This window comes from Typopeltis vanoorti, chromosome 2 (genome assembly GCF_054136105.1).
Source record: "Typopeltis vanoorti isolate ZY-2024b chromosome 2, IOZ_Tvanoo_1.0, whole genome shotgun sequence".
Classification (NCBI taxonomy): Eukaryota; Metazoa; Arthropoda; class Arachnida; order Uropygi; family Thelyphonidae; genus Typopeltis; species Typopeltis vanoorti.
The window spans coordinates 178212734-178231970 of record NC_143550.1 but is presented as its reverse complement, the minus strand read 5'-3'; the positions used below and the strand labels follow the sequence as shown (position 1 = coordinate 178231970).

Genomic DNA, 19237 nt, shown 5'->3' with positions numbered 1-19237 from the left:
TTAGAAACTTCTTCGGCTGCAACAAATCAGCACGCACATGGATCGGTACATTCGTCGAAGCATACTACGGCAGATATCTTGAAGTACGGTCTCTGTTTCCAGCGAACTCTACATGATCTCCAGAACTACTCGCTTGCGGGATTCCAACTCTTCCCCTCCTCAAAAAGCTTGCCACCAGAACAAAAAGAGAGAGAGATAGCTTTCGCCCCCCAATCTTCGCCTTTTATATCATTGGGCATCAATTGGCCTTCCTTCCAAATCTTCCCAGATTTACTGGAAGATTCTTGTGGTGAAAAATATTTCTATTTTTCACCACAAGAGATTGTACACTCCAGACCATATTTAAGAATATTATTCTGCGAACTGTTCACTATTTTTCTGCTCACTTAGACACCCATCCAAATGTGATATATATATATGTGAGTGTGTGTAATGTTTATATATAATATAATATATAAAATGTGCATGTGTGTATATATACACACACACACACACATTTTATCTGAACTAATTCAGAAAATGAGGTGCTTCAGTTATTAAATACATGTGTATTTTGAAGATGACTCCACTTTTCCTACATAGAAAAGATATGTTGTATACTGTTATCATTTACAGAGCTAGTTTAAGATTATAGGTGCACTTCTGAGTAATTATATTAAAGAAAATGATAATAAAATTACGTAAAGGCTATCATAATGATATAAATCAGCTTAAACTAAATTGCCATCTGCAGCTGCAATACTAGTCTTTACATTTTTCTCCAATGCTAGTATTTTTTTTAGATGAAGAAATCCATCACTCGCCTAATAACAATTACAAACATGTCTATTGCGAGATTTGAATCCACAGCTCATTGGTGGGAGAGGATATATTATGTGATCAGTTGTTAATGACATGATATTTCTGATTACAGTTTAGTTTTGAATGGTTCACAAGAGAAGTAATTAGTTATGTATTTCACTTTGGGAGCATCCACATATGTATATATATTTATTTTTTATCAGTAAAGAAGACTAAATTTAAAGTTTCTTAGTGTCATAAAATACTAGTATTGGTGGAAAAGGTAAACACTAGTATTGAAGCCACAGATGTAAATTTAGCTTATGCTGATTGCTATCATTATGATTGCATTTACGTAATTTTATTATAATTTTCTTTAATATAACTATTCAAAATTGTACTGATGATCTTAAACGAGCTCGGTAAATGATAGCAGCACACAAGATGTCTTTACTATGCAGGGAAAGTTCAGTGATTTTCAAAATACACATGTATTCAATAACTGAATCACCTCACCTTCTGAATTTGTTCATGTAAAAAATATATCACACCTGGATGGATATCTAAATGCACAGAACAGAAAAATAGTGGATGGTTAGAAGAATAAATATTCTTAAATATTGTGCCTTTTCTTCCTAACTATCCTTACATATTTTATTGTCCCTAATAACTATTCTAACTATTAATAGAATAGTTAATAGGAGTATGCAAATAGTTAACTATAAATATTAGTTGGTGGAAATAACTATTATTCTAAAATATGGTGTCCTTTCTCTCTAACCACCCTATTGGTGGTTAGGCAGAAAAGACAAAATATTTATATGGAATAAAAAATTACAGAACGCTAAATATAATTGAAATAATAAATATTACATGAAATATTTCTTTTTTTTTTTTTTTCATATATGAGAATGACATGAAATAGGATTTCAAATTTTCTTGCAAAGAATATTCTCAGGATTAATTTTCTACACAATGAATTGTCCAGACACGCTGATACCTATCAGACTGCCAATCTCGAATCTAGTGTATTAATCTACTGTTTAGCTCTATTCATTCCAGTTTAATTACCAGCTTGTCATGTAGAAATTTATCAAACGTCTTTGCAAAATTTAAATATACCACTGTGTATGCATCCCTTTATTCGCTGCATTTGTTACCTTGTTATAATAAGTAAGCATATTGCTACAACAAGATCTTCCTTTAATAAATCTATGCTGGCCAACAAAGAGCATTTTTCTGTTGTCAACCCAATTCTGAATGTTGGTCCTAAATAATGTCTCCAACACTTTAACCACAGCTCCAGACATATTGTTAAATCACTTGTGGTGAAAAATAGAAATATTTTTCACCTATATAGATTTTACATGGGCCATAAAATACGTGGGCTGTTCAATAAGTAATAAGACTAATTTTACTGAGGCGAAATCACTCATCACAATATTAAAGAGAGGTTGATAGATGGCATATACGGGCTGATGTGCCAGAGTGTCACGTGACTAAACGCAAGTGCTCATCGCCGTGCCTACAAGGCGTGACCAGTCTTCGAAATGGAAGCATTCTTGAAACAGCATTATGCGATTCAATTTTGTGTGCGTTTGCAAAAATCAGCATCGGACACTTTTAACATGATACGCGAAGCATTCCACGATAAAGCAATATCGAGGGCAAGTGTTTTTCGCTGGCATAAAACTTTTAAGGAAGGAAGGCAAAATGTGGAAGATCTTGAACGTGAGGGAAGACCTTCAACGTCCATCAGAGAGACAATGATCAACACAGCGATTATCATCAAGCACGTCAAAAGGAAGTGTCCATTGCTGAAGAATGGCTTCTTATTGCACCACGATAATGCAAGGCCACATATTGCTGGTTGTGTAGTGGACGTTTTGTAGAAGAACAACACAGATATCCTACAACACCCTCCATACAGTCCTGATCTCGCACCGTGCGATTTCTGGCTGTTTCCTCAGCTCAAGAAACCACAAAGAGGCCACCATTTCGAAAGTAACAAAGCATGTGTAAAAGCTGCGGAGGCAGTTTTGAAAGAACTCTCAATAAACAGACTTTAACATGTGTTTAAGAAGTGGACGTTGGGACAAATGCATCGCGTCTCATGGTAGTTACTTCGAAAAAGACCATGTAAATGATGACGATTAAAAGTAATCGATTTTCTGTATAAATATAATCTTATTACTTATTGAACAGTCTACGTACTTATAATTAAGAATGTATATACTATCTAATGTAATGTAATATTTTTGTATCATCATCATCATCATCAAATTCCTGCTGTGTACTCTCAAGGGGTGTACAGGATATGATAGTACTACATGAAAAAAATTACATCATTATTAATTTCCTATCTACAATTTTCCTCCAAATCAGTCTGTTACTTTTCAAGACTCCAACATTATCAGATCTTTTATTTCTATCCTCTATGGCACTTTGTACCGTATCAATCCACCTATATCTTGGTCTTCCTCTGGGTCGTTTTGCTGACAACCTGGCAGAGAACACTTGTTTTGCCAATCTTTCCTCGCCCATTCTGTTTAAGTGACCATACCACCTGAGATTAGCTCTGCTAACGCATTCCTGGATGCTGACAATGTCAAGTTCTTTCCTAATATCCTCATTTTTAATATGATATTGCTATTGATGCCATCTGTTCACACCTCTAATCTTTCTCAGGACTCTCATATCTGCGGTCTCTAGTCTTTGGTCAAGTTTTTTACTTCTGACCCAGCTCTCGGATCCATAAGTTAAAACTGGTTTGAACACTGTCTTGTATACAGCTAATTTAGTGTTCCGACTAATTTCTCTCTTATTCCATATGAATTTATTCAATTGACTTCCCACCATACCAGCTTTGCTGATTCTGTTGTCTATTTCTATATTTAATTTACCATCTTCAGTAAAAATCGTGCCTAAGTAGCTGAAATGTTTTACTTGTTCCACAGGTTCTCCATTCACAACACAGTTGACATTTTCAATGATTCTGCCTATTTTCATTGTCTTTGTCTTTTTATTGCACCTTCATATCATATCTATTACAACAGCTATTCAATTTAGTCAGAGAATCTTGCAGACTTGTAGCGGATTTATTTAGAAGTATAACATCATCCGCATAAAGCAAAGAGCTGACATTAACATCTCCAATTTTGATATCATGTTTAATACCACTTTCCTTCATAATGTGATCCATATAGATAATGAATAACAGAGGGGATAATGTACATCTTTGTCTCACACCAGATTTAACATTAAACCATCTTCCTGTACTTCCTTCAATTCTAACTGCTGACTTACAACTCAAATAAAGACTAAGTATTGCTTGATATAATGCCCCATTCACACCATATAACTGCAGCGTATTGAATAGCTTCTCTCTTGGCACCTTGTCATATGCCTTTTCCAAATCGACAAAACTTAAATACAGATCTTTGTTATATTCCCATGCTTTCTCGACTATTTGTCGTAAAGTGAAGATCTGATCCTGACAGCCTCTATTTGGCCTGAATCCAGCTTGTTCTTCACCAAGCTTTTCTTCCACAATTCTTCTCAACCGTTTCTCAAGTATACTTGCATAGATCTTGCCAGGAACACTCAGTAGGGAAATACCTCTGTAATTCTCACATGCAGTTTTATTTCCCTTTTTATATATGGGTACTATGAGAGCTCTACTCCAATCATCGGGAATTCATCCCTCTGTCCAGGCCTTCTGAACTATGCAGTGCAGCCACTGTAAGACCCTCACACCACCATACTTCAGCATTTCTGGTCAAATATCATCTACTCCTGCTGCCTTTCCACATTTCATGCTTTTGATGGCTTTTTCTACTTCAAGTATGAATATGTATTCCTGATTGCATGCCTGTGGTCAGTGTTTTTTATCACTATGCTGTCATCACTGCTTGTTTCATTTAGAAGTTTTTCAAAGTAATTACTCTATACTTCAAGGATATCTTTTTTTCCCGTTTTCATGTCACCTTTATCATCTCTAACTCCTTTTACAGCACTCTTTCCTCCATTCCTAAGCTTCTTCAACAACCTCCAGAATATTTTGCCATCTTCTTGATATTTATTTTCTATATTCTTGCCAAAGTCCTCCCATGACTTTTGTTTAGCTAGTTTTACACAGTTTTTAGCATTCTTGCATTTGTCTCTATATTCTTTAAGAACACAAGCTGACTTATTTGACAGGAATTTTTGAAATGCTTTTTTCTTTTCCTTCACTGCCTCTTTAACTTCCTGTGTCCACCAGGGAGTTCTGATTTTTTTATCCTTACAGACAACCTCACCACATGCCTCTCTGGCAGAATCAATCAATGTTTTCTTCAGATTTTGCCACTTAATCTCCAAGGTTTGATTCCTGTTCTCAAACTCTTTCATTTTTTCTTCAATAATCTTTGTGTATTTTAGTCTACAGTTCACATCTGAGAGCTGCTCAACTTTTATTCGCTTTAAAACTTTCTTACATGTTATTCTTTTCAATATGAAATTCAATTTTATCTTGCTCAAGACTAGATAGTGATCACTTCCAATTTCAAATCCTCTGTACACTCTGGTGTCCTGCACCAGGGAGAAAACATCACTATTAACATTAACAATAACATAGTCAATGAGACTTTTCTTATTCCTAGCCTCTTCTCTCCATGTGAATTTGTGCACATTTTTATGTTGGAACATGGTGTTAGTAATAACCAGTCCATGTCCTGAGCAGAAATCCAACAGATATTTGCCATTATTATTAGCTTTGCTCTTTTCTCTAAATTTTCCCAAAATATTTTTGTATGTCTCACAGTCATTTCCTACTCTGCTATTTAGATCCCCAACAAGGACCAACTTTTCATTTTTCATTGTGTCAGTTGCTTTTTCTAAAGCTTCAAAAAATTCCTCCACTTCTACCTTAGTAGAACCTTCTGTGGGACCATAGGCACAAATAAGTCTCATTGTCCAGTTCCCCATTCTCATATTTGCCCACATTACTCTACTTGAGACTGACTGCCATTCAAGAAGAATAGCCTCGTATTTTGTGTTGAATACTATGGCTACTCCTTCTTTTCCTAGATTGTCATTGCCTGAATATAACATTTTGTATTTATTGCTCAGAAAGATCTCACCAGTTTTGGCCTTTTTTGTTTCAGTCACCCCTATTATGTCTATCTGGTACTTATCTAATTCCTCAGCTAGCTCCATTTTTTTGCCATTCAGGCTTCTTACGTTGATAGTACCGATCTTTAACTCTGGTGATGTTGAGTTGGGGTTTGTTTTCAGATTTGTTCCAGTAGCTGACTTTTCGCTGTTTGCCCTGGTTCTCTGGCAAAAACAATTTGGGCCTTGTTTAACCAGGCGACGCCCCAGCCGGCATGAAATTTTGTCATGTTGTACCATCATTTTTTATTTTGGTTTAACCAATAAGAATATAATTTGGTCGGCTAAATCCCAAATTGCTAGCCCATCCTCGTTCGTTTAGTATATCCAAGTAGATACCCAACAGGGTGCACCAAGAGAAGGTGAGGATTGGACATTAGGTCAGAAGCCCTGGTCGGTTCTCCGCATTCCTTTAAAGGCTATGTGGAGATCTCATATCAGTTATACAGCTCTGACCCTTAAGCACCCCAATATTTTTGTAATATATTGATAATATAACTGAATGTAGAACCACAAGAAACTGTAACTAAAAAGCTCAGACATGATTAGGCTGGTAAACTCAAGGTCATCAACAGTCTCAAAGGTCACTGGATTATGAGTTTTGCCACCAAAACCTAATGTAAGCGTGGGTGATAAGGGTGCTACCAGTGAATCCGGGAAGTTTTTTTGGATATGATACAAAAGGCGGAGATTGAGGGGCAAGAAGGGCTCTCTCTTGTTTTTTATTGCTGTGGCAAGCTTTTTGAGGACAGGAAGAGTCGCAATCCCGTGGGCAATAGTTTCTGGAGATCATGGGAAGTTCGCTGGCAGTATTACAAGATATCCTTCTATGAAATTCTTCAAAGAATGTACCGATCCACATGCATGCTGATTTGTAGCAGCTGACGAACTTCTTAACATCAACGAAAAAGTGCATTAAAGTTACAAGGAAGGAATCTGTAAGATAACAACTGCCGGATTGTACCCAATTACAGCCATTGCACAAGAAAAGAAATTGCGCCAGCGGAATTCCCCCTTAAACCTTTTGGATTCAGGACTGTACAATGACATAGTGAGCTTGTAAGTAGATTGCTTTATGTTAATAGCCTAGATTGTGTGCACAGACGGTAGATGTTGATTCTGTTTAACTGATGACATAATGTTGAAGCGATCAGAAAGCCAAACATCAATTTGAATGTGTATAATAGACTACTGTAGACATGAATAACGTTTGTGTTACTTAATGTTTAGAACGTGTATAGTGTAATTTTGCCTTATGTTAGTTGTAATGAGAGTAAGGTTACGTGTGCTAAAATCCATCAACGTGTTTAATAAGTGGAGTGTAAATAATTTCTTTGTCTAATGCTTTAAGTGAATTGTTCTAATGAATGTGTGGAGAAATAAACATGTGATATGTCCTATTTACTTTTGTACATAATTGTCTTAGAATAAACATGTTTGATTTTGTTAATAGCTTGCCTGATCTTTGTTAGCCAATGCACTGTCTCATAAAAACAAATCGAACCTCTGTGACCTAAGTAAAGTTTCAGCCATGACTGAATAATTCGGAGTTGTGCTTGAGATAGAATAGATTTAAGAGTTATTCCACGTGCTTAGCTAAAATATTCATTTGTATGTAAAGGAAAGATAGAAAATTCTTTTATACAATCCTTAATAGCGGTCGTTAACAAAAATAAATTTTTAAGGATTAATACATTTGAATTATAGCAACATAGATTAAGGATTTGGTCCCAGCCAGACGCTTTTCCTAAGTCTACGATACTAGCACGTGTGAGACTATACTTTATGTCCTTGAAATGGGGGGGGGGGAGTTAAACTAAGTAGATTATGAAAGGGCAAAAGTTAAATAATAGTGTTATACGTGAGTTATTAGAGATTAGAGCATATAGGCATTTTGTACATGCTCAAGCAACCATGAAAACTAATGAAGTAAGAGGGGGAACACTTAGGGAAAAAAAGTAACGTAATAAAAAACTAAATATTACAATTGGTGCAGTTCGACATAATAATAAAATTAAAATATAGATTACTAGATATTACAATATAGACTGGCTTATAATTCAAAGTCTCAGTCTTATTACCTCATATCTTATCTCCTTATGAATTGGAACCATTTTGCCCACTTTCTACTCCTTTGGAACTTGTCCCAGTGCAAGATTCTTCTTAAAAAGATATGTAAAAGTTATTGTTAACGCCCAAGAACATTCCCCCAAAACACATGGAGAAATAACATCAATCCCTACAGTCTTATTAACATCAGGTTAATAAAACTGTAGGACTTGATATTTAATTCCTCATATACGTCCTGCTCACTAACAGTCCTCCTCCTCCTTTCCCTCTACATTCAGTTTCTGCATGGTGTCACATTCACAAAATGAAATATCTTTATAAACTGCTCATTAAATACCTCAACTATATCGTCTGCAGCAGTTATCATTCCCCCATTTTCACCAGTCAGTGCCATCCTTTCATAATCATTCTTTCTTCTACTGGCCACATATTGAAAAAATTCCCTAGGGTTTTTTTTTAGCTGCATTAGATAACTACTGCCCCCTACTGCATTTTGCTGTACTCAAATTCTCTGCAGCCACCATACTCTCTGGCAAGGCATTCACAACTCTCTATGCAAAAAACCTGTTTCTCACTCCCCTACTCACACCTTCCTCATACAGCTTCCATGGATGTCCTTTGGTTCTCCCCTGATCTCCCATCGTTTGCTGTAAAACCTCTCCAACATTAATCCTTTAACAACCCCTTACTAACTTGTAGGTCTCTATCATATTACCCCTCTTCCTCCTATCCACTAGACTGTAAATTGCATCTTCTCAACCTTTCCTCATATTCAGCATTCCAGAGACCAGAAACTATCTTAGTAAGTCGTCTCTGGACACTTTCCAACATCTCTTCATTTCTTTGAAAACCAGGTGACAAATCTGTGCACTGAAGTCCATTTGTGGCCTAATCAAGCCACAATGGAACAAGAATCCCCTTACTTCTACAAGTCACTGTCCTCCACATTATTCCAGAATTCTTTGTGTTGTCCTCACAATTTTCGCAATGTGTCCCCTAAATTTCAGATCCTTGTTCACTATCACCCCAAATCACTTATTTCCTCAACCTCCAACAATATATCCCCACCAAGCATAGATTCTACATCCCATCTTTGTTTCCCAAATTTTAAAACCTTATTTTGCAACATTGAAGTCACATCCCCATTTCCATGCATCTGAAATAAATTCTGATATTACCTCCACCAAATAGTTCTTGAGTAGGCCCAAACAGCATTGATATCCCTCCCATCTAGTTCCTCATTCTAAGTTATTGCTGCAAGCTGTTTCCTGAACATTTCATAATTACCAGCCTTATAATTCCACATGTATCTATCCCTTTCTAATAAAAGGCCTCAGATCACTCTCACCAACTGGTTGAAGATTTGACACCCCATTTATGATCACATCATCTGATGAGATGATCAAATCCCATACCCTTGATCCCCGTGTATCCTCTGTTGTCTACTGTTTAAGGTAACTGTCTCTCAAAATCTACAGAAATTCATTCTTTTTGTCCCAAGATTCAGTCTCTTGATTCCATTGCATAAGACCATAATTAAAGGCTGATTTGCCTATATTTCTTCTCATTACCTTCCACATATGTGGTAGGACAGATCTATAGCAACACCCAACTAAATATTTCATCCTGTTCACCTCTACCTCACACTATACTGCCTCAAAACCGCAGCCACTATTTTGAACCTTGCAAATCCGTCTTAGATGGGCAGAACTCATCTGCTACTATTAACAGTACTCTTCCTCCCTTTCTTCTCTGTCTGTCTTCACAAAAAATATATCCATTCATCTCTGTTCCTGTCAGGATGTCATCCTCATGTAACCATGTCTTGCTTATACCAACAATTTTGGGGCAAATTAACTCAATCAATGCAACAACTTCATTCCTCTTATTTCAGATACTTCTGGCATTAGTAAACAAACATAAAAAATCGTTTTTGGTTCTACAAGTCCCACAAACGTCACTTCTCCATCATCTGAAATCAACTTGCAACCATTTATCCATCCATGTTCAAAGCCCACCTTTCCTAATTGGGTTGTCGGGGCAGCAGCTGCAAGAGGGACTTCCAATGGTCACAATCCTCCGCCACTAAATTCTGGTGGAACTCCCAGATGTTTCCACCTAAGGTTTTGGATATAGTTTTATCCAGTGAGTCCTTGGCCTTCTGCTTAGCAAAGAGGGCCTGGTGGGGGAACCTCTCTTGTGGCATTCTGACCAGGTGGCCATACCATCGTAACTGTGATCTCTCAACACAGAGAAACAGCGGTTGAGTATTGAAGGTTTCCCCGAATTGCAGAACTTCTGACCCTATCGAGTCTTGTCAGCCCCGCAACCCATCGAAGGAACCTCATTTCAGCTGCTTGGATTCGTGTCTGCATTTGTTTGGTCATTACCCAGCTCTCATGAGCATATGTGAGGATGGGGGCATAGACTGTATTGAAGACAGCCAGCTTTGCCTTTTGGCTTAACTCCCGCTTCAATACTACCAATCAGCCCGCAATATTGCGCTTGCTGAACCAATTCGATTATCTAGCTCTGCGTCCCAATTTCCATCACTTGTGAATATGGACCCAAGGTATTTAAACTTCTCCACCTGCCTCAGTGGGTCTACGTGTGGTCTCAAGACAACAAATGTTTCTGTTTTGGCCACACTGATCTTCATCCCGGCTTTTGCACAAACAGCTATAAACCTATCCAGGGTCTGCTGGAGGTCATCTGTGACAGAGCTAAGCAGAACTAGGTCATCTGAAAAAAGCAGATGTCCAATGCTACATCTTCCGATTCTGACACACTCACTGCCTTGGCTGTGCCTATCAATCCAGTCCATAAATATTATGAAAAGGAGGGGGTGACACACCCTTGGCGGAGACCAATGGAGACTGTGAAAGATTCAGACTTTGTGCTGTTTACCCTGACACAAAACTCTGGGCATTCAATTCATACAGGGACTTGATGGCTGCTAATAGTTGGCCATCCACTCCATACTCCTGTACTACTTGCCAAAGCATATCCTGAGGAACCTGGTCATATGTCTTCTCCAAGTCCACAAAACATGTAGACATTCTTGGCATATTCCCAAGATTTCTCAAAGACTTGCCTTAAAGTGAAGATTTGGTCAGTGTGCTTCTACCAGAACGAAAGCCACATTGTTCTTCTTGGAACTTTGACTCAACTATGCTCCTGCACTTTCTTTCCAAGCACCTAGCATATACTTTCCCAGGCAGGCTGAGCAAAGAGATGCCACGTAGTTTCTGCAATCTCTCTGGTCTCCCTTCTTGAAGACTGGTATTATTAGGAATCCATTAGGGAAAAAAAAATCATACAGATAATTGAGTGTCTGTTTAATTTTTGTATCCTTTATCATGAAAACAAATGCATGTGGTAGGACAGGGAACTTTAAGCTGAACTTTGATAGATGTTTTATACACATTTGCAATCAAATACAGGCAGCCCTCGGTTTATGCTGATTCACAATAACAGCAGTTGCCTGTGCGTGCTTTCTTACTGTAGTGTGGGTGACTGAGAAACGATGCTAGCAGGCACTCTACTGTTTGAGTGTTTACCGAGCTACTACAACGTATATGTATCAAACCTAGTTTTAATGTTAAATCTACCTATTTTTTACGTACATACATATTTCAATTGATAAAGTACATAATTACATACCATGTCTGATAATAGAAGTGCAGAAAAATTATCAGAATTTGGTCTTAAGAAGGTGCGGAAATCAATCACACTTGAAAAGAAGATGGTGGTGATTGGAAGAATGGAAGATGGGCAGACACGTGCTAATGTCTGTAGAAGTATGAACTTACCTCCATCGACTGTTACTACAATTATGAAAAATGCAGATAGAATAAAATAGTCTGCGCAGCAATCTACAGTAGCACTAGATGCAAAACATGTATGTTATAGCAGGGGTAAACTTCATGAAAAAATGGAAAAATTGTTATCATTATGGGTGGATGACTTGAATCAGAAAAACATTCCCCTGATGCAGACTGCTTTAACTGAGAAAGCAAAACCAATTTTTGAGGATCTTAAAAAGACAGATGGAGGCAAAGAAACATTTTTAGGAAGCGAAGGTTGGTTCATGAGATTTAAGTCTCGAAGTAAGTGCCACAGTGTCAAATTATGTAGTGAGGCAGCAAGTGCAGATGTTGCGGCAGTGGCTGCTTTTCCTGAAGAATTTCAAGACTGTGTAGAACAAGAAGTTATCCTCCTGATCTCATTTTTAATGCTGATTAAAAAATTGCCATCACGCACCTTCATTTCCTGTGAAGAACATTCCGCTCCAGGTTTTAAAACTGCAAAAGATAGACTTAAGCTTTTGTTGGGTGCAAATGTCTCCAGAACTTTGAAACTTAAACCAATGTTGGTGTACCATTCATAGACACCACACACCTTCAAGGGTCTAAAAGCCATGCTGCCAGTCTATTGGAAATGGAACAAGAAAGCTTGGGTTACACAAGACGTTTTTAAAGATTGGTACACAAATTATTTTTGTCCTACCGTGCTTCGCTTCTGTAAAGAAAATGATTTGCCAGCCAACAGCCATTGGTTCTCTTGGATAATACCCCTGGACATCCTCGAAACCTTGCTGAAGTAAGAACACCATTGGATGTCAAGGTTGTTTACATGCCCCCAAACACAACATCGCTTTTGCAACCGATGGATCAGGGGATTATATCAATCTTTTTATTATTATTATTATTATTATTGTTCCAGGAAACTCCAAGGAGTCGACAGACTCATCGAGGGAGGCCCTAACATCATGTCTGGAACAACTATTCAACATTCACACAGTATCTATCATATCTTGCCTTGAACTCATTCACAGTCGTAGCACCCACAACAGACTCTGGAAGCTTATTCCACTCATTCACCACTCTCCCAGTAAAAAACCTAGCTCTAACACCCTTGTCAACCATGCTCTTGCCCAGCTTCCATGCATGGCCCCTAGTCCTCCCACCACCAGTCATATTTTCAAAAATATCTTCTGGATCAATCTTATAAAAACCCTTCAGTAATTTGAATGTCTCAATCATATCACCCCTCCTTCGCCTATCGTCCAATTTCTGCAACCCACAAATCCTCAACCTATTCTCATAAGGTTCATTCCACAGACCTGCTATCATCTTGGTCACTCGTCTCTGGACCCTCTCCACTTCTTCCCCATCACGAAGAAACCCTGGTGCCCATAACTGGGCACAGAAGTCCAGATGGGATCTTATCAAGGCTCGATACAGAGGAACAACAACTTGTTTGTCTCTGCATGTTAAAGTATTTTTCATAAGCCAAGTGCTTTGGTGAGCTGTTTTAGTCACTTTTGCAATGTGCCCCCTAAACTTCAACTCCCTATCCACCAGCGCACTCCCAAATCCCTGGCCTCATCGATCTCCTGGAGTATGGTTCCACCAATGCGATATACTGCTGCTATTGTTTTCACCCCAAAGTGCATAACCTTACACTTTGCCACATTAAACTGACATCCATTTTTCCTAGCCCAGTCCTCCAAACTATCCAAATCATCCTGTAAAATTTTGACATCCTGTGCACTCACAATTGCTCTACCCAACTTTGCATCATCAGCAAACAAGTAAACACTTCCTCTCAGATCCTTTCCAATATCATCGATGAACAAATTGAAAAGCAGTGGTCCAAGAACAGAGCCCTGCGGCACTCCACTAGTCACAAGACGTCTTTTTGACTCCACTCCTGAATAAACCACTCTCTGGTATCTCTCCTTCAACCACCCTCCTATCCATCTTACCAACTCTATATCTATCCCCATCTGCTCCAATTTACTGATTAGGGTTCCATGTGGTATCCTGTCAAAGGCCTTGGCAAGGTCCAGTAGTATCACTGTAAACCCACTACCCCTATCCAGTTCAGCCGTCACTGTGTTATAAAATGTGAGCAAGTTACTGAGGCATGATCTACCCTTCACAAAACCATGTTGTCCCCCATACAATATCCCATTTTCATCTATCCAATCCTGTATTCTTTTCTTGACTAATTTCTCTAAGACCTTGACAATGATTCCTGATATGCTAATCGGTCGGTAATTTACAACAGCAGTCTTGGAACCACCTTTATGCAGTGGAACTATTTTCCCCTCCTTCCACCCGCTCGGGACTAACCCAGACCCGAGACTCAAATTAAACAAAATGGTCAAGGGTACTGACAATTCTTTAGCTGCTTCTCGTACTACACGAGCTGGTATACCATCCAATCCCACAGATGTATTGACATTGATGTTATGCAATAGACTACTCACCTCCACTTCATTCACCACAATTCCCGTATAATCTAGTGGTTTATTCATTTCTGCAATGTCACCACCTGGATGATATATTCTTGCAAAGTGCTCACTCAGTAACTCAGCTATCTCAACTGATTCAGTTACCTCCCTACCATCGGCATTCTTTAAAATCATTCTGCCATGTACATTTTTCCTTTTAATTGCTATATATCTAAAAAACTGTTTAGGATTCTCTTTAGCCTGCATGGCCAATGTTCTTTCGTAATCCTTTTTTGCTTTTCTTACCACACTCGTCACCCTTCTGGCCTGCGCTTTATACCGTTCATGTGCCTGCCGGTCACCTTTCTCCTTAAATTCCCTCCATAGTTGTTTCTTTTTTTGCAGCTCAAGCTTAATGGTGTTATTCATCCATTTAACCCCTACTTGATTTATTATTCGGACTCTAGGTATACAGTCAGCCATTGCTTCATGCAAGCACTTCTTAACTACCTCCCATGCACTATCAACTTCTAGTCCTTGCAGTTGTACATGCCATGGCACTGAGCCAATCAAATTCCTAAGCTTGTCATACTTTCCAGCCCGATAATTCCACATGTACCCTGTCTTAATTGAAAATTCTACACCTTTAGCCACCTCCCAAGTCAAGACCCTATGATCACTCTCACCAATTGGTGGCAGTGTGGTCATATTTGTTACAACCAAATCCTCAGATGTAATTACTAGGTCAAGCACTCTCTGACCCCTAGTATTTTCCATTACATGCTGTCGCAGATAGTTATCCCTTAATAACCGCATAAAATCCAATTCCTTCCTCCCGTGTGTCCTCTCCTCACTCCAATCAATGCGACCATAGTTGAAATCTCCCATAATAATCACCCTCCTTCCACTCATTTCTTCTATTTGCTTGTGCATACTGTCACCACCATCTTTTCCATCACCTGGTCTATAGCAGCACTCAATTGTATATTTAGTTCTGCTAGCCACAATCTCACACCAAATGGCCTCAAATGTGCTCTTTTCTCTATCTTGCAATTCAACTTCTATTCTCCTTGGCTGTAGCTCATCAGCTATCATCAACAATACTCCTCCCCCCATTTTATTCTCTCTGTCATTCCTGAACACACTATACCCATCACATTCAATCCCACTAGCTATATCATCTACAGTCAGCCATGTTTCACTAATACCAATAACCTGTGGTCTGGAAGTGCCAACCATGGCCAAAAACTCTTCCTTCTTGTTCCTAATACTAGATTCCTTATATTAACTATCCCACTATGGTTTGTTGTCCTTATTTGCTCTAGCATATTATATTCATTCTTACATTCAACTGCCTCCCTAAGGACTGTATATCTACTCCCCCCCCCTTAACAAATCTAGTTTCCCTGAATTTGCACATCCACTACATTCAGCAACACTTTCTCAAGTCTTCTTACACCATAACCATTCAAATGCAAGCCATCCATCTTATATAGATCCTTTCGCCCATCAAACTCACTCCACACGTCCACAAATTCCACACCACTCATCATACATAACCCACGCATAAAGTCATTCGCAATTATGGCCCTCCTTTTACACATTTCACTGTCATACCGTGGCAAAAGACTAATCATTCTAACTCTCTCACTCTTTTCTTTTGCTACCTCAAACAATTCATTAAGGTCTTCTATCATTTCCATTTTATCTCCTTTCAAATCATTCGTACCTGCCACAACAATCATTTCTTTCACCCTTTCCTTTTGCTCTCTAATAGACTCAGTTACATCCTTTATGGTCGCACCAGGTTGGTACGATTTTGTCAAATCCTCTACTAACACACCTCGTACTAATGAGTCTCCATACAGCACTCTATCCTTCATTTTGTTCATGTTCACATTCATACGCCTATTTTTCCTGTCATACCTTTTATTATTGGTTGGTTCATTCAGTCGACTTTTGTTCATGCACTCTAGCTGCTGTTTTGCCCTTTCTATCGCACCATTCAACAACGCGATCTCACTCAATGCATCTATCTCATCTTTTTTATTCTCTGAGAAACCATTAATACTATCATTCACACTTTCTACATTCACACTCTCATAATTCTCATGTACAACCTTGCCGTTTCTTGTCATATCGCTATTTTCATCATTCTGAAGTTTGACAAAAATATCGCACTCACGTTCCGTAATACACTTCAATTCCTCATTCTTCCTACATTTTCTACACACATTCAATCCTTTATTATCATCTATCCACACTCCGACCGCACTCTGCAAAGCGTACATTTCACAGCTAGTACACTGGCTCATTTCTTTTATGCCGTTTTTTGATAACGATGGCGAACCATCATTACTGGCCGCCATTTTCCTTCGTACAGGTGCCATAATTATTGCAACGTGTTTTATCAAATAATAAGTTATAACACACCAAAAACACACAAACAGACGCACTAAAATACGCAAGGCAAACAAAACTACGCAATATTAAGTAATTTTATCAACGATAACTGAAAATAATACTTATCTTATCAGGAGCCTGCACGAACACTACACACACGTGTAGTGTTCATGCAAGCTTATTATCTTGAAAGCCTATTACCTCCGTATAACATTTATGGAAATGCTAAGAGTCTTGGACACTTCAGGGAAAAACTGTTAAAGACTATTGCCGGTCATTCGATATTTTGAAGGGCATTAACAACATCAAGGTAGCTTGGAACGACATATCAGCAATGTGTTTAAAAGGAGCATGGTGAAAACTTCTTCCAGCATTTATGCACAACTTCGAGGAATTAAAACAAGAGGAGAATGTTATTGAAAATGTTACTAAGCTTGGGATTGTATGATATTACAGCTGAAATGTGACAGAAGTCTTAGAGAGCCATGATAAACCACTTTCCAATGAAGACTTAAAAGAATTAGCCAAACAAGTAAGTCAACATCCAAAGGAAGAGAAAGAAAACGAAGAAGGTCCTCTGAGAGATATGAAAATGGCTGATTTACAGCATATCCTTGCCTAAGCATAGAGAGATTGACTGATAAACTCTGCAAAATGGACCACGATTGGGAACAGAGTGCAAACGTAAAAAGGAGTGTAATCATATCTATTCGACCTTACACTGAACTCCTTAAAGAAAGAAAAAGAAAATCTAGACAGTTAACACTAGATACTTTTTTTTTAAAAAAATGCAGGTGATCCGAAACCAGGAACTTCAACATAGAAATATGTAATATCTTTTCAAAGTTGCATATTTTTTGTATATAATTTTGTTTTGTTTTCGTTATTAATAATTTTATTTTAACAAATATATATCTATGTATTATCAAAGCTTTAAATATAATAATGTTACACATACTTCATGTGCATATTTTTTGACTGCGCAGAACATAACTTCATACCTCCCATTAAAACTGGGTTCGTTTTATGCCGATTCGGTTTACGCCCATTTTTTCAGGAATAGAAGTGAGGTGTAAACCGAGAGGGCTGCCTGTACTTATAAGTTTGTTTTGTCATGTTACAGATATGATTCTCACATTTTATTTTAATCATTCTTCATCTTTTATACTTGGTTTCATTATTTTGATACAATTTTATATACTGTTTTTAAATTTTCTCTCCTTTCCTAAACTATGCAATGGCTTTGTTAATATAGTCTTCGTATTTTACTGTGCTTTCTTTATATCGTCTCTTTTCAGAGAATTTCTGTGATATAATTTTATTTATTATTAAATATTATAATAATTGAAAGATTTTATTGTTTTTATTTACAGAAAGAGTGGCGGAAATAGTCCTTCTACAGAAAGTCCAAGAAGAGCTAATAACCTTGCAGATACACCTCCAGGATGGACAAGGCAAGAAGGCGAGGTACGATGAAAGTGTTTGTTTGAGGTCTTATCTCAGAAGATTTTATACAAAAAAAAGTCTCGGGCCGTGCAGCCATTTTTGAGATTGGTTGGTGATGTTTCCTGGCCAAGCCTGTTGGGACATTTGAAAACTGTCCACTTCATGTGCCTCAGTGCAGCCCTTTTTAAGGGCCAAATTTTTTTTTGTTTTTATTTTTTACTTATTTTTTGTAAACACTCTGTTGCCTAAATCAAAAATGGAACTGTACTGTGGTCAGCTGTACAGAAACAGAATATGAACTCCTAGCCTTGAATGATTCAAAAGGTGTTGATACTAGAAGAGCTCTGACCCCATTTAAGAGCTTGTTCAATTTCCTTTCCCCTTCCATCCTTACCTTGCTCCTAACCAAAGTATTCACTGCTGGCAGTAATTATACAATAATGATAACTCCCTCTGTCCATGTAATATGTAACTAGGAACTGAATCTCCGCTCATTCTGATCCTTTCTACTCTCGGCCCCTGAAGCATTTTTACACAACTGTTGGTCATTTGTATAAAACCCATTCCATGGTTTTTTGTCAGCAGTCTGCTCACAGGGACTAGTTATTCTGCTCTGTCCATTTTCCTACTTGCTCAGAGCATACAGTAGTAGCCAGGCTTCAGGAACTAACAACTATGCATTGCCTGCCCCAAGCAGTCCCTTGTAAATATGTAAATAGTGTGCTGTTTAGGTGAATGTATGTGAGTTTGTTCATAATAAAGTGACTTTGGCTGTATTGTGTTTGTGTTCAAGAGTAAATTCATTATTAACATAGCATCCCAAATAACAAATTTAATTTGCAATGGTTTAAAAACTAGATATTAAAGTCAATTCTTAACTAATGTCAAATATCTCTCATAATTGTTTTAAAAAATTACTTTTCTTCAAAATTGTCACTTTATTTTCAGCTATATATTTTAATGAAATCCATTTCCTTTGATATGTACTTTTAACAGCTGCTTTTTCTGGTTTCTGCAGAAGAATTAACTTTTCTTTAATGTATGTAGATCAATGAAAAGGTAGATTTTTATCTAGGATAACTGGATTATCCAGAAACTACAATTATTCAAATATGTCAGTAATTGTGCTTCACCTGTTTTGGCTCA

General features: G+C 37.8%; 1 protein-coding gene across 1 annotated transcript in view; it reads left to right on the top strand.

The window, feature by feature from the left end:
• The window catches only part of trio (trio Rho guanine nucleotide exchange factor), a 1056141-nt gene extending 1037271 nt beyond the window's left edge, over nt 1-18870 (top strand). The window contains exon 50 of the mRNA XM_090403001.1: nt 18019-18870. Within this exon, the coding sequence (XP_090259127.1) occupies nt 18019-18121 (103 nt within the window). The 3' untranslated portion in view covers nt 18122-18870. The remainder of the gene's footprint in view (nt 1-18018) is intronic.
• The last annotated feature ends 367 nt before the right edge of the window (nt 18871-19237 follow it).